The sequence below is a fragment of the Corylus avellana genome, chromosome ca3 (assembly GCF_901000735.1).
Source record: "Corylus avellana chromosome ca3, CavTom2PMs-1.0".
NCBI classification, from domain to species: Eukaryota; Viridiplantae; Streptophyta; class Magnoliopsida; order Fagales; family Betulaceae; genus Corylus; species Corylus avellana.
Genome location: NC_081543.1, coordinates 4651439 through 4665043, shown reverse-complemented (window position 1 = coordinate 4665043; position 13605 = coordinate 4651439). Strand labels below are relative to the sequence as shown.

The window sequence follows — 13605 nt, the reverse complement described above, 5'->3', positions numbered from 1 at the left end:
AAAAACTTTTCCATTAACTTAAAACACATCCTTTGTAACCTTAATAAGGTGGCCTTGCATACAATTACGCCTCATATGCTTAGAGTTGTTCAATCAACCTTTGAGGATCTGGCAACACCTCGTGGTTGTGGATGTGTCATTGCCAACTGATTAACTACAAGGCACATTCAACATGAAAACTTAATAATAGTCACACCTTCACGTAACTGTAATTTCAGTGTTGTGCAATTATTCTTAGCCTTGATATTGCTCTACTAACTTTTCAATATGCCAAATAGATACATAAAATAATTAGGGTTTCACCTAAACGGATGCTTATCTTTTACTTCTTGATAATCTTCTTAATTACATAATACTTTTGTATGTGTAGAGAATACCCTTCGTTCGAGAAAAACTTTATTGATCTAGAAAGTTTCCTGATTTTGAAGGTTTCCTAAAATATAAATTTTCATAATTGAACCTTTGTAGCCATGATAGTTAGCCCTATGCTAGACACGAAAATCCTAATTATAAATCCATCTTAACTCACTTGACCTTACTAACTAACTATCCTCCTTTTATTAGATAAGTTTTCTTTTTAGAAGTAGGTTGAGGGTTTAATCCTAGAGTTTTTTTTTTTTTTTTTTTTTGACCTTGGTCTGAAAATAGAATTTCGCTTCATTTATAACGTATTTTATTCTGTATTCTTTGCCATATTAAGAGGTACAGTCAAGTGTATTAACAATTCTCATTATAGTCCTCAAGGGGTAATTCAAACGGTTGACAATCACGCTTTATGAAGCAGAGATCACTAGTTCGAATTCCTCTTCCTTTTCTTGTGCGAACATGTCAAAAAAAGAAAAAGAAAAAAAGAAGCGGAAGTCATTAGTTCGAATTTATCTTTCCTTTCTTGTGTGGACATGTAAAAAAAAATAAAAAAAAAATAAAAAAAAAAAAAGCAACTAGAAAAAGGAGGTATATCAAATCCCAACAAAGCCCACCAGGTCCGACCCAACACTTCCTTTAACTCTCTCAAGTTATCCAATATTTCTTTTCTCTACATCCAAACGGTCATTTCACAAAGGCCACCAATTCGTTTTTCATTTTAATTGTTTTTTTTTTTTTTTTTCTTTTTCAACCGCCTTTCTTAACCTTACCCGCTGGTGTTTCTTGGTGCTTCATCATCATATCATATCATATCCACTGTAAAAAAAAAAGCTCCGTATAAAAACCCTAAATTCAATTACCCAAAAAGCCTATCCCTTTTTCAATTTTTCTCTCTATCCTATTCATTCTATTCTATTCGTAGAACTTCACTTAGGGAATAAGATAAGAGGGTTTGTTATTCTTAGCACAATTGTAACAATTTTTGTTTTTGAGCGTCCTACTTGGGTTTGAGGAGCTCATGAATTCAAGTGCACAGGTTAGTGTAAATTTACATTCTTTTTTGGTCATTGTGAAGTTCAATTTATGGAATTTAAGTTTATTTTGTTGGAACCCTTTTTTTTTTTTTTTTTTGGTTTTATTCATTAAAAATAAACCCCGATTTTGGTTTTCGCTTTATCCTTAGGTTTTGCTTTCTGTGTTTGTAACAGTATTTTTTTTTTTTTTTTTCCTGGGAATGTGTTATATTATGTTTGTTTGCCGAGAAAATTGAGGAAACAGGGAAGGAAAAATAATTTGAAGTGTTACATTTTTGGGTTTTTCTTTTTATTTTCCTAAGAAAATGAAAAGGTCAGCTTTAGTTTCTAATTGTATAATTGGTAATTGCATATTCCTCTTGCTGTGTTGCTACAAAGAATTGTCGAGTCTTCGAGAGGTTTTTTTGCTTCCGTGTCAAAGTTGGCATTCCATGGGTTTAGCTGACTTGGAAAGTTTATTACGTTGTTACAGATATTAGAATATGTGGTTTTCAATAATTCTTCGATTTTGAGTAATATTTAGATGTGTTAGTGTGAATTCTGCTGTATAAACTTATTAGTATAGTAATATTGAGATGGGTTATTTTTATATGGTGAACATGGTTAAGTTTTTGTGTCTTATAGTATTTTTTGTTCTCTAAGTAGCATGGTAGGTCGTGTTATGTTTTTGGGAGTTTGAATTGGCCGGTTATATTATCTCGATGGATAAATGCGTGTTACTTGTGGTTTTTTTTTTGAACTAGGCCCTGCTAAATAAATGATTGGTGGTTAAGGGTGAGACAATGGCGTTGGTAACCCACCAAATGCAGGTAATTTAAGAAAACCTTGACTACTTCATCTATATATTTATATGGGCTTTGAGGAACAGAGTCAAGAGCCAAAGGTATATTAAGTTAACTTCCACATTAGTACCACTCTTTCACGACGTAACCTATATTTATTTACATGGATTTCTTAAATCCTGTGTGTTCATGTGTTTTCTTTTCTTATATTTTAAATTTATGTTTTGGAAAAGAACCAGCTTGAGCACCCCAAGAATGTTGTGTTGTTTGAAAGAACTTTAGATTGCAGGCCGAATGGAGATGGGATCAGTTTTGCTTGGTTTTAATTTTAAGGGCGGACAATGTTTATGTCGGGCATCTAGTAAAGCCGCATCAGTCAATTGATTTTTTTTGTGATACACCTTTAATTCTGGCATACTCTAATGAAAGTTTAATAAAGTAGTAGATTTATTCACTTGGTAAATTTTTAAAGTCATGGTTTTTTTTTTTCATTCTAGTTTGTAGTTTGATTATTATGCTGAGCATCTGAATCCCTAAGTCAGTGATGATGCCTTGTGCTTTTATCAATGATCAGTTCTTGCACTGGTTGCAATGCTGGGAAGTATTTAAAGCTTAGCATCTAGGCAGAATTGAAGCAGCAATGTAGATGCGTTGTCTCATTTTTTTACAAAGATCAAAACTAAGTCATAGAACATAGAAAAGTTACTGATCATGTTCAAGAAATTTTCTCATAGATGTGCTTGTATCATTTTCCATATGTGCCAAGATATCTGGAGTAACCATAATGTCAATACAGTGGTGACTTCTAACTTTCTATGTCCATCTGATGTTAGTTAAAAATCCCACGAAAGCATGTGATGTGGTTATGCTTTTCAGGGTTCTTATGCTATATTTCCCTCAAGACCATTATCATGGAGCAAAGATATAAAGTTGAAGCAGTATGTAACAAAATTTCACGTGATTGGGAAAGCAGATAGACATATTTTATTAAAGCGCAATGTTAGTTTAAGGTGAGAATTTTCCTTCTTAAGTCCTTGTTCTGGCATTCTTGTATATAAACCGAGTATAATTGAATATGTCACTGCTTGTATGTTTGTTGGTTCAAGTAATCAATCTGTTCAAATTGCTAATGTTTAGGTTTTCATGTTTAATGGTTAATGGATTTATGGAAGAAAAATGTTAGGAGTATTAACTCTTTTACTAACATACGGGTATTAACATGATGTGGAGCTTATTCATTGGAGAGGTTCTAAACAATAAATAAATAAAAAATGCTACGAATACCAATGAATAAGCTTCACATCATGTTAGTATTCATCTGTTAGTAAAAGAGTTTGTACCCTTAGCATTTCTCTGTATAGAAATCTGCAGACTTTCTGTTATTCAGCTATGGAACCACATCCTGAACTCCACAAGGTTAAGAAATAAGATACGTGAGTTTGTCTTGTCAGATCAAGATGCTAAAGGTTAATAATACAAGTTGCAAGGGCCAACTCTGGGGACCTTAGTTGAGCTAAGAAAGGCCTTGGTTTTTGAAAGAATGTAAACGTTAAGACGTGAAATATATGTAAGAGAATGCTTGAAACTTCACAACAGCATTAACTTTGTTGATTATAGATGTAAAAACATATGCATTGTTATTATATTTTTAGCTAGCAAGGATAATATTTACTTTCAAGAGGCAGGCTGTTTTTGGAGGAAGCAAATCACTTCATTTTACATTAAGTCGAATTTTGGACAGGTAGTGTGGTTCACGAAGTTGAATGTTGCAGCTTGGATTCACCATGCCACTTGTCTGAAAATATTAGTAGAAGATTGGAAGCCCACATAAAAAGGAAAAATTATGTACTTGATAATAATTACAAATAATGTTTTAATTGCATGGATCTTCCATGCTACCTCTTATTGATCAAGCAACAGTAACACGTCTCTGATTGGTTAGGAGACAGTAACACATGAAAATTGCGAATTCATTTTTTATGATAGTCTTAATTTCTATCAACATGATTGAATATTGGACATCTCTCTCTCTCTATTTTATTTTTTTTTTATAATATTCTGGCATAAAAATAAAAAGTCTTTTTGATGAAACTGCAAGTAATACGAGAGATAATCATTAAAAAGATTTGTAAAAGAGTAATTTTTTGGAGGAGGTCTCTGACATGGTTGGAAAGAATTAAGTATCATTAGACTTAAAGCTACTGTGAAGTGATATCCAAGAAAATAAAAAGGCTTTTTGGTACAGTTGTAATTGAAATGAGTCACGAGTCCGGTCTTTTCTTGCATCTTGTGTCTTGTCCAGGATGCAGATAGTCACAGTCACAAAAGATTCCCAGAAGATTGAACTTGGTTGAATGTGCTTGTTTTAATTAAGAACGTGTTTATGTTAGTAGTTTCAGGCTATATCTAAAGCACTAGCATGCATGTTACACACTTTCTCAATAACTAATTCAGCTTGAAGTTTATTGTTTTTGAATATCTAGTAGTTCAGTAACACCTCTCTTAGCCTCTGTTGTGCACAGTGTGGAATGCATCAGTTTTACTTGCCATCCATTTTTCCTTTTCTAGTTTTCTGGGAGAAGAAAGGTGAAAGAGAGAGCACACGGGCCCGGGGGGTGGGATTCACTTCTTCCATGATCTGGTTACATATGGATAAGAAATTCTTGTGCACTCCCATGTATTTGAGTGATATATGTTTGGCTTTTTTGAAGAAAAAGGATCTCCTGAAAAAATTTTATATACAGATGCTTGGCGGGTGGTTGTTAACCATTTCTCTTTCTCATCATTAGATTTAACTGCTTTTAAGTAATGTTTGGATAGTCCATGTAATTTGAATAAGCCCATTGTGTTTTTCCTTACTATTTAAGTTTGATCTGATATGTTATTTTTGGCGTCATGGATGAGAATTTTCCAATTTACCATCCATGGTTGTTTTAGGATATCAAGAAATGCAAATTTTTGCATATATTAGTATTGCTAAGTCTTCTAGCTTGTATAGGTTTTACTATACAATTCTGTTGCAAGGGTAGATGATCTTGAAATTCGAAAATGCAGAGGGTGAAATAAGTATGCTTTTAATTTTCATGGGACATCTAGATGTTTTTTGAATTATTGTAACATATATATTAACTTCTCTGTGGTTTTCTAGTATTTAAACGTTGTCACTGCTACTTGCTTGCATCCTTGGAATTCTTTCACACGTATGTGCAGGTGTGATCACACCCACACATACAGTTTTCATTTATCTTGGTCTAATAAATCAGAAAACTTGTTTCCACAGTGTAGGTGCGTCTCCTCGCCATCGAGGAAAGCCTAAACCTTTGAGAATTTCAGCTTTCAAAGGCAATGCCCAAAATGATGAATCGGCAGGCAGAGCAAGTGGATCAAAGGTTCCTAAGAATTCTGTTAAACTAAAAGAGAGTGAGGATACGATACTGGAATCTCCAAAGGCAAATGACATTCCACTTTCTTATACCTCTGAAGCAAATGAGAGCATTGTATCCTCCCCTGCTATTCATAATTTATTCAAGAAATGGTTAACAATGTTGCGCACACAGTCACCAAGTCAAGTGGGGGATGGAGTTTTGGGAGGAGAACCACCTTTAAGGGAGATGTCAGAATCTCAACATGATACTCAAAAGAAGGAAAGAGGCGAGATTCTAAAAGCGGCTTGGTGCTACTTTCTGGGTCTGGATGCAGCAGTAAAGATACCCTTACTGATATTGTAAGTTTACTGGTTTTTGTCTGCCACTCTCTCTCTCTTCTATTGATCTGCATGACTTGTGAGGGTTTCTCTTATCCATGATATAATTCTGTCTTATATGGATTAACATATTGGTGTTGGGCGTGTGCATGTGTTTAGCTGTCAGTTTTGTCAGTTCTCCAAAGATTTTCCACCATTTCGATTTCGTTACCCATACAAAACTTGTGTCGACTCAGGTACACCAGGTTGAAGAGGTTCCTGCAAGCTTGCTCATTTCTAAATAGACCATCTATAATATATGAAAGGACAAGAAAAAAATAATAATTATTAGAATTAAGACCACATTAGGGCACTGTTTTCTTCCTACTTAATAATGAAGGGATGTCTACTCTTCAATTTCATTAAGCATTCTTATCAGTTCTTAATTCCGTTGCTGCCTACGGGTCATTAGTGCTATCCCAATTTGACCTCTAGCAAGTTGGTGCTTCCTTGTTTTTTGAGATCATCTGCAATTTTGTGGAGATTTGGTACTTTGATTAATGGAGCCTAGTATCAGTATTTTAGAAATCGAAAAGATATAATTGCGGCATGCAACTGTTATTGAATGTCTCACTGGTACGTTAAATAATTTTATCATTCTTTTTTATTATGACTGAGAAAAGGGGAAATGAATTCATTGTTATTAAAATATAAAATTCTTAAGTTTCAGTATTTAATGGTATCTTGATCACCAACTTAAGCTTGCAGTATCATAGTTTAGTCTTTTGGCATTATCTATCTAACTTGAGGTAACTCTTGTTGTGCTTTAAATGTGTCATATTATTTTGATAAGTGTGTTCCATGACAATACAATAAAGTTACATACATCTTTGTTGCTTCTAATTTGCGCTGTTTAATCTGCAGCTTACCTTTGTACCTGGCAGTTAATGTGATTTATGGGGTTGAAGTTTCAAAAGAACTGACTCCTTTGTGGGTTTTAGGGCCCCTTATCATGGCTCTCAACATCAAGATATTTCAATGGGTGTGCTCTCTCTATGTCTTCAGCTTCAAGCTGACTCTTACAGTAATTAAGAATTTGCCCACTTACTGCATGGTCGCCTTTAGCTATATTGCAAGTGGGAAGCTTAAAGAAGATGTACGAGCTCGTTTCTGGCAACCTGTAGTGAACATAAAGAACCTAGACTACAAAGAATTATCAAGAAAAAGGATGAAAGAATTGCAAGAGTGGATTGTGGAGAGGTATCTTGATTATGTGGAATCAATATGGCCGTATTACTGCCGGACAATCAGGTTCCTGAAGAGGGCTAATCTCCTTTAATTATTGGAATTGTACTTTGAGCAAAAAGTTTTTCAGTGAGGGGAAAGGGCTCAATTCAGAGTAGCTTCTGATTGTGTCCCAAACGGTTAAGATTTTTGAGACAGATCTAGCCAACCCCATTTTAGACTGGGTTGTCTCATGCAAGTTGAGGATCAGCACAGGTTGATCGATTTCTGTAAATCTGTTAAGGTGGTGCTCTTATTCTTGGATGAGTTCCCTATTAATTTGTTTCTTTTTTGTATTCGGTTGTTGCTCTTTTATATTCTTGAGGTAGATGGAAGTGATATAAATTCCAGTACTGATTCGTTAATGGGTTTTGGGTGTTTCATTTTTGTTCTTTCCCTTTTTCTGCTGTATTTGGGATTTGGGAAGCATTCTTCACTTGGTCATATGCTTGATCATAACTTCTCCCTCGCAGTCTCTCTGAAAATAGTGATGCTTTGAAGGCTTCGGCAAAGTAGAGATGGCTATTTATTTTATTTTATTTTATTTTTCTGTGGTTTCTTCTTCTTCTTCTTATTTAGATGGCTTGCTTTTTAATTTCTACATTGTCGGTGTTGAGGTGGCCAAGAATTTGCAACCACCTGATTGGCTATCAGCTGCACCTTCTTGCTTCACAATCCAGTTTCTGAACTCATGAAGGGTTTACGATCAATAAATATGTTTCAAAAGTTGTGCCTTTTGGGATGAATGAAGCTCCGGGGAGAAAAGGGGAAGAGGATTCGATTTTCTCTTTGAATATTTCTCATCTTAAGAGATAGTTCAATCGGTTGGTGATTACGCTTTATGAAGTGGAAGTCACTAGTTTGAATCTCTTCTCTTCTTCTTGTGCAAACAAAAAGAAAAAAAAAAATTCTCTGGGTTTTCACAAACTACATATCCTCTATCGTACAAAAATTATCGGAATTAATAGATTGATTGTTCAATAGAAGCCTCAACAAAACCAACTTAAATTTAAAATTATAAAACAACTAGAGGAAAATGGAAAAAGAATGAGAAAGAAAAAGACAAAAAAAACAAAAAAAAAAATCTAAAATAAGTGAAAAGTGGGAGGCCGATACAACATACAAGACGGATTTGTACAAAACCTTAACCCGCTTGAACCCACGAAAGAAACAAAACAAGCTTCTCTTTCTCTGTCTCTTCCTCAAAACCCACGTCTCAGAATCTCCGAATTTTTCACTTTCCCACCGTTTTTTTTTTTCCTCGAGAAAATTTTCATACGGGTATTCGTAAATACCCTCCAATTTAAATGGGCTCGCGTTAAAAACCCATCAACATGGAGAGCTTTAGTCTGTGATAGACTCTGTTCTGGTTCTTATTGCTTTCAGATATGACTCTGAAAATTGGCTCTTCGTTTTCTTGTTTGGTTGCTTCTGTTTCTTCTCCTTCCCAGTCTAGGAGAATTTCGCGGGTAATGATTTTAGTCATGTTTGGTTACTCTGAAAATATGTACTTATTTTTCCCATGAATGTGAAGGTTCTTGTTATGGGTACCTGTTAGTAGGGTTTAGGGTTTTTCAATAGCTGAAAGGTTTTACTTTGGTTGGTGAATTTGATTCATAGTGTTTCTTTACTGCGTATTGATTTTAGAAATGATAGAAAAGAAAGTATCGGTTGAGGTTGCTTTGGTTAAGTAACATCTGTCATTTGGCCTACTAGTATATGTTACATGTAAGAGAGAATGAATTGTTACTATGCCTCTGTTGTAATGCGTAATCTGTTTTCTTGGTTTATGTTCAAATTTGTACCCGAAGCTTATGACAATTACTGGGGGATTCTTAGTAGTTTTTTTTTTTTTTTTTTTGATCATAAGTCATTTTGGTTGGCTCCTGAGAAAATGGTGATAATTTGATATGATTTTAGCATTCAAACTTACATTTAAAAGCATGGCTTCTTGGAAGCTAGAGGATTGTGTTGCTCACCCAATATTTGACTTAGATTCTATAAGGACCCATCTCTCTTTTGTTAGTTCTGTATCACAGCCATGTTTGGTTAGACATAGATGATAATTTGAAAGTTTGTCACATAGATTTTTTCCACCGGCACGTCACTAGTTTAAGGTCATGTAGGATAACAATGCCATACTAGAAATTGTGTTTCATCTTGCTCAATGGATTGTATTACTAGTCATAAAAGTTTTCTTCTTTATCAAGTAATATTTGTTGTTTGACTTGCTTTTTGATTCTAATCTAATCTATATGAATGTAGTGCCCCTGCACACATTGATCTTCTATGTAACCTCTTCAATTTGATGTTCAGCTGAGCTTATCACGAGGATTTCCTGAAATTCAAAAACATGATTTTCAGCTGCTAAAATCTGCTAAAGGTAACTTCCATATTTGTTAGATATTTCTTGAAGTTCTACAATTTTCTTTATGCTGCAAACTAGGTAGCATAAATTCTTATATATCCCTGAAGTTCTGAGAGCAACTCTAATACAAATTACAGTAACACGGGAGTTGATGGACTCCATTTGACTATAGCTGCCAGGCCTTTTTTCACCTGTCTAGTATAAATTGAGTCGTCCCCAAGGGATAGCTCAATCGGCTAGGGACCATGCCTTATGAAACAGAGGTCACTAGCTTAAATCTTCCCTCCCCCTTCTTGTGTGTTAATCTTCTTGCCTAAGAGTTTTTAAATTTTATGTTGATTAATTCTGTGAAATGTGCCACAGCAGTAAGCCAGTAATAATTCTGCTCTAAAACTGTATTGTAGTGAAGTCATGCCAGTGCATAGCTGGAAAGCTGAACTCTAGTAGAAGGTTCCTGAAGAGTCAAAATGTTCTCTGTGCTATTTCTGAAGAACAGACAGAATACAATGAGATCGAACTAGATGCATCAGAGCAAGAAAATCATTGGCCTAATGCTGAAGATGTCTCTCCTGCAAGCAGCTCATATATCCATTTTGTGGGAACTGGTGGAAAACCAGGTTTAATCTCATTTTACAACTCTCCATATAAAAGAGAGGACGAACTCTCTATATCCAACTCACAAAAGAGTCAGAACAGCCTACTGTGGTTTATTGGTCCGGCTGTCCTTGTAGCCTCTTTCATTTTCCCCTCACTTTATTTGCGCAGAATACTCTCCACTGTATTTGAGGACTCTTTGTTGACAGGTGAGCCCATATTCTTACGTTGGTCTTGAGATTTCCATTTTTCTTTTTATTTCTTTTGACGTAAATCTTGACACTTTTTTTTTAACAAGCTTTAAATCAATAATCAAGTAAAACAATATGCAAGGACACAAAAAGTTCCTGTTTTTTCTATTCTCTTTGGCTGTGGCCCTGGCTGCTTGGGAGGAGGGGCTGGTCATTTTGCTGCATCGTTTTCTTCCAGAAATGTGTAGATCTTGCTAGGTATCATTTATTAATTGATTTCAGGCAAGGTACACTTCAGGGGTTTGAGTGACCTGTATCTTCAGTTATATTCCACTGTGCAATAGAAGGTGAAAGTTGATGCTACTCACTTTGAAATGGGGACACATGATACATGGCAATTACCTTGTGAAGGAAGTGATACTAGCCAAAGATTATTCAAATTGTTTAGGAGTAGGTGTACGTGATGGTCCTAGGGTGACTAAAAGTTTTAAGGTAGTGTTTGAGAAAACTAATTCAAGAGAGATGATTCAACAGAGATGGAAAACTTCAGACATACTGAAAGTTGGTAATGGTCGAGAGATTTTCTAGAAGGAAAGAGCAATTATCAACAAGGATGGATGGAGATAGTGTAAATGGTTGTAAAAGTTCTGAAGATAAAGTAGGATGTAATTTAAAATGGAGTGGATTGGCAGTCACCTAACTTTTGGGACTTAATGCTAGAGAATTAGCCATTTGTAAGTTCTATTTTTGTTCTCTGAAAACAGGTTTTGAAACTTGTCTTCTAAAATAATAATGCTTCTCTTTCCTTTTATCATATCCATGTTATATTGGCTGATATGATGTGTTTTATGTAGCTTATAATGTCAACCACCTAAATAAAACAAAAGTCTAAGCCACTTAAAACACATCATATCAGCCAGTGTGACATGGGTGTAAAGTATAATATTACTTTTTTTTTTGATAAGTTGTAAAGTGTAATATTACTCCCTTCTGAAAACACAACCAAATAGGTCCAAATCGTTTCATTCTCATTAACTTTCCCTTTGATCTCCATCTGCAGATTTCCTCATATTGTTCTTTACAGAAGCACTTTTCTACAGTGGAGTTGCTGTATTTCTTCTTCTAATAGACCACATAAGGAGGCCTATTGAACCTGATTCTGCTACAGGCACTCACAGAACCCTGGCTTCTCATAGAGGACAGCGAATCTCTTCTGTAGCTGCCTTGGTGCTTAGTTTAATAATTCCTATGGTGACAATGGGCTTGGTCTGGCCTTGGACTGGTCCTGCCGCTTCTGCTACTCTCGCTCCATACCTGGTTGGTATTGTTGTCCAATTTGCATTTGAGCAGTATGCAAGATATAAGAAGTCACCTTCATGGTCTGTTATTCCAATTATCTTTCAGGTACGGCAATCATGACTCATTGCTGACCAAATTTTGTTTACAATCTTTTTCGGTATCGAGGATGGATAAAAAATAAATTTTGATCCACACTGGGATGTTCCAGTTATAATTTTTTTTTTTTTCCTTCATAAATATTCCGACTTTCAGGTAGGCAATCATGTCTCTGTTTAGTATTGACCAAATGGCTTTCAATCTTTTTTTTCTTTTCTTTTTTTCCTTCTTGGTTCATATTCTCTTCATTAAACATTTGAAAGTCCATAAAGTAAAGAGATTCTTTATGCTTAGCAGGTTTATAGATTGCACCAGCTGAATAGAGCAGCACAACTGGTGACAGCCCTGTCATTTACAGTTAGGGGAGCTGAGATGACCTCACACAACTTGGCAATAAATAGCTCTCTAAGTACTCTTCTTAATGTCCTCCAATTCCTTGGAGTCATCTGCATTTGGTCTCTCTCAAGCTTTCTCATGAGGTTCTTCCCTTCTACTGCCATGACTGTGCAGTGAGACATGAGTTTCAGGAAACAATGGGTAAAACAATCATCTGACCTAATAGAGAACAAATGCTGCAGGTGGTCTTCAATAAATCTGGTGCAGTCCGACTCTTTTGTGGTTTAGTTATGCTCTGCTGGGAACTCAAAACTAAAAGGGTATTGAAGCATTTGACTTGTCTAGAGGAAATTAAAAGGTAATTGCAGAATATTGTGAAGGAAAATTCTAATTGCTGGAGAGAGTTGAATTGGAAAAATTAATGTGCTCTATTTCTCCATGGTCATTGAATTCCACTATTGCTTGTATATAACTCATTTTCTCCATAGATTGGCCATTTTCCCGACAAATGTGCGTTTTTGAAGTTATCTAGAATGGTTAAAACATCATCCATTTGTCACAAATTTTGTCCAGCTGAATAATTTGCTTCAACTTTGGTATCTGAAAATCCTTTCGTTGGACTAGTGTGTTAAATGCGGGCAGTGAGCTGCTTTTAGATACTATATTATACTTGCTACATATATGTTCAGTGGGTGCTTTCCATTTTCCTCTCATTTCTGTGTTAACCCAGGACATATTTTCCAAGACTGTCCAAAAATTTGGTTCCAAACTAATGTGTCACGATTCCATTACCTTCTGCCTTTATTTATTAAAACAATAGATCACATGGGACCGTGACACAAACTAACCAATTTTTTGGAAAATGTCTAGGAAAACCAAGCATTTCTTTATGGAAACTTTCAAGCGTGTGTGCTTTGGAAATGAAGCAAAATGGAAGAGGAATCACCATTATCTCTTTTGAATTCAATATCTGGGCTCTAAACAAATTACAACTCTGGGAGAATTCATATTTTCTGCTATGACCACCTGAGTTCAGAGGTGACTCAGCCAAGCAAATAATTGGTAAGAACTTTGAAGTCCTTTTTGGGAAATGTAAATTTCAAGTGTTGGGCAATGGACCAGAAAATGACATTGGTGAAAGATGACGGTGCACGCCGAGTGTTGGAGCATTATGGAAATGACATTGAGACGCCAAATCTGACTGGTGAATGCAATTCCATACAGGAACAGAAATAGGAAAGTAGCTAGCACGTAGCGTGTAGCAATGAAGTTGATGATTCAATCGTGCAAGGCCAAGAAGTGGGCATTTCTACTTTGACAAGGGGGGTTATAAAAAAGTAGATGTTGATTAGCAATATTGAGGTTGGATAAGCACTATGATATTTAAGCATGGTGATAATTAACAGGGTTTCTTGATGCAAAATTGAGCTCGATATCTCATTAACTTAATGAGTTTGTAAGTAAATATGATGTTTTGGACAAATTATACTGTACTACAAGTGCGTCACTCAACCTCTCATCATCGCAGAAACACTCCTCACCATTCTTCTTGCATTGATCTCCCATTGGGAAG

At 35.4% G+C, this 13605-nt stretch overlaps 2 protein-coding genes across 3 annotated transcripts; both read left to right on the top strand.

The window, feature by feature from the left end:
• Positions 1-1168: 1168 nt before the first annotated feature.
• LOC132175724 (uncharacterized) lies at positions 1169-7513 on the top strand. 2 transcript variants are annotated; one of them, XM_059587750.1, is made up of 5 exons: positions 1169-1402; positions 2144-2209; positions 3059-3192; positions 5463-5906; positions 6789-7513. In XM_059587750.1, the coding sequence occupies exons 2-5, from the start codon at positions 2183-2185 to the stop codon at positions 7201-7203; spliced, it is 1020 nt and encodes a 339-aa protein (XP_059443733.1). In that variant the 5' UTR covers positions 1169-1402; positions 2144-2182; the 3' UTR covers positions 7204-7513. The 2 variants fall into 2 exon arrangements, with proteins under 2 accessions (XP_059443733.1, XP_059443735.1); XM_059587752.1 differs by lacking the exon at positions 2144-2209.
• Positions 7514-8297: 784 nt separating this feature from the next.
• LOC132176359 (uncharacterized) lies at positions 8298-12580 on the top strand. The gene is made up of 5 exons (XM_059588542.1): positions 8298-8617; positions 9465-9531; positions 9921-10319; positions 11362-11705; positions 11994-12580. The coding sequence occupies exons 1-5, from the start codon at positions 8537-8539 to the stop codon at positions 12207-12209; spliced, it is 1107 nt and encodes a 368-aa protein (XP_059444525.1). The 5' UTR covers positions 8298-8536; the 3' UTR covers positions 12210-12580.
• The last annotated feature ends 1025 nt before the right edge of the window (positions 12581-13605 follow it).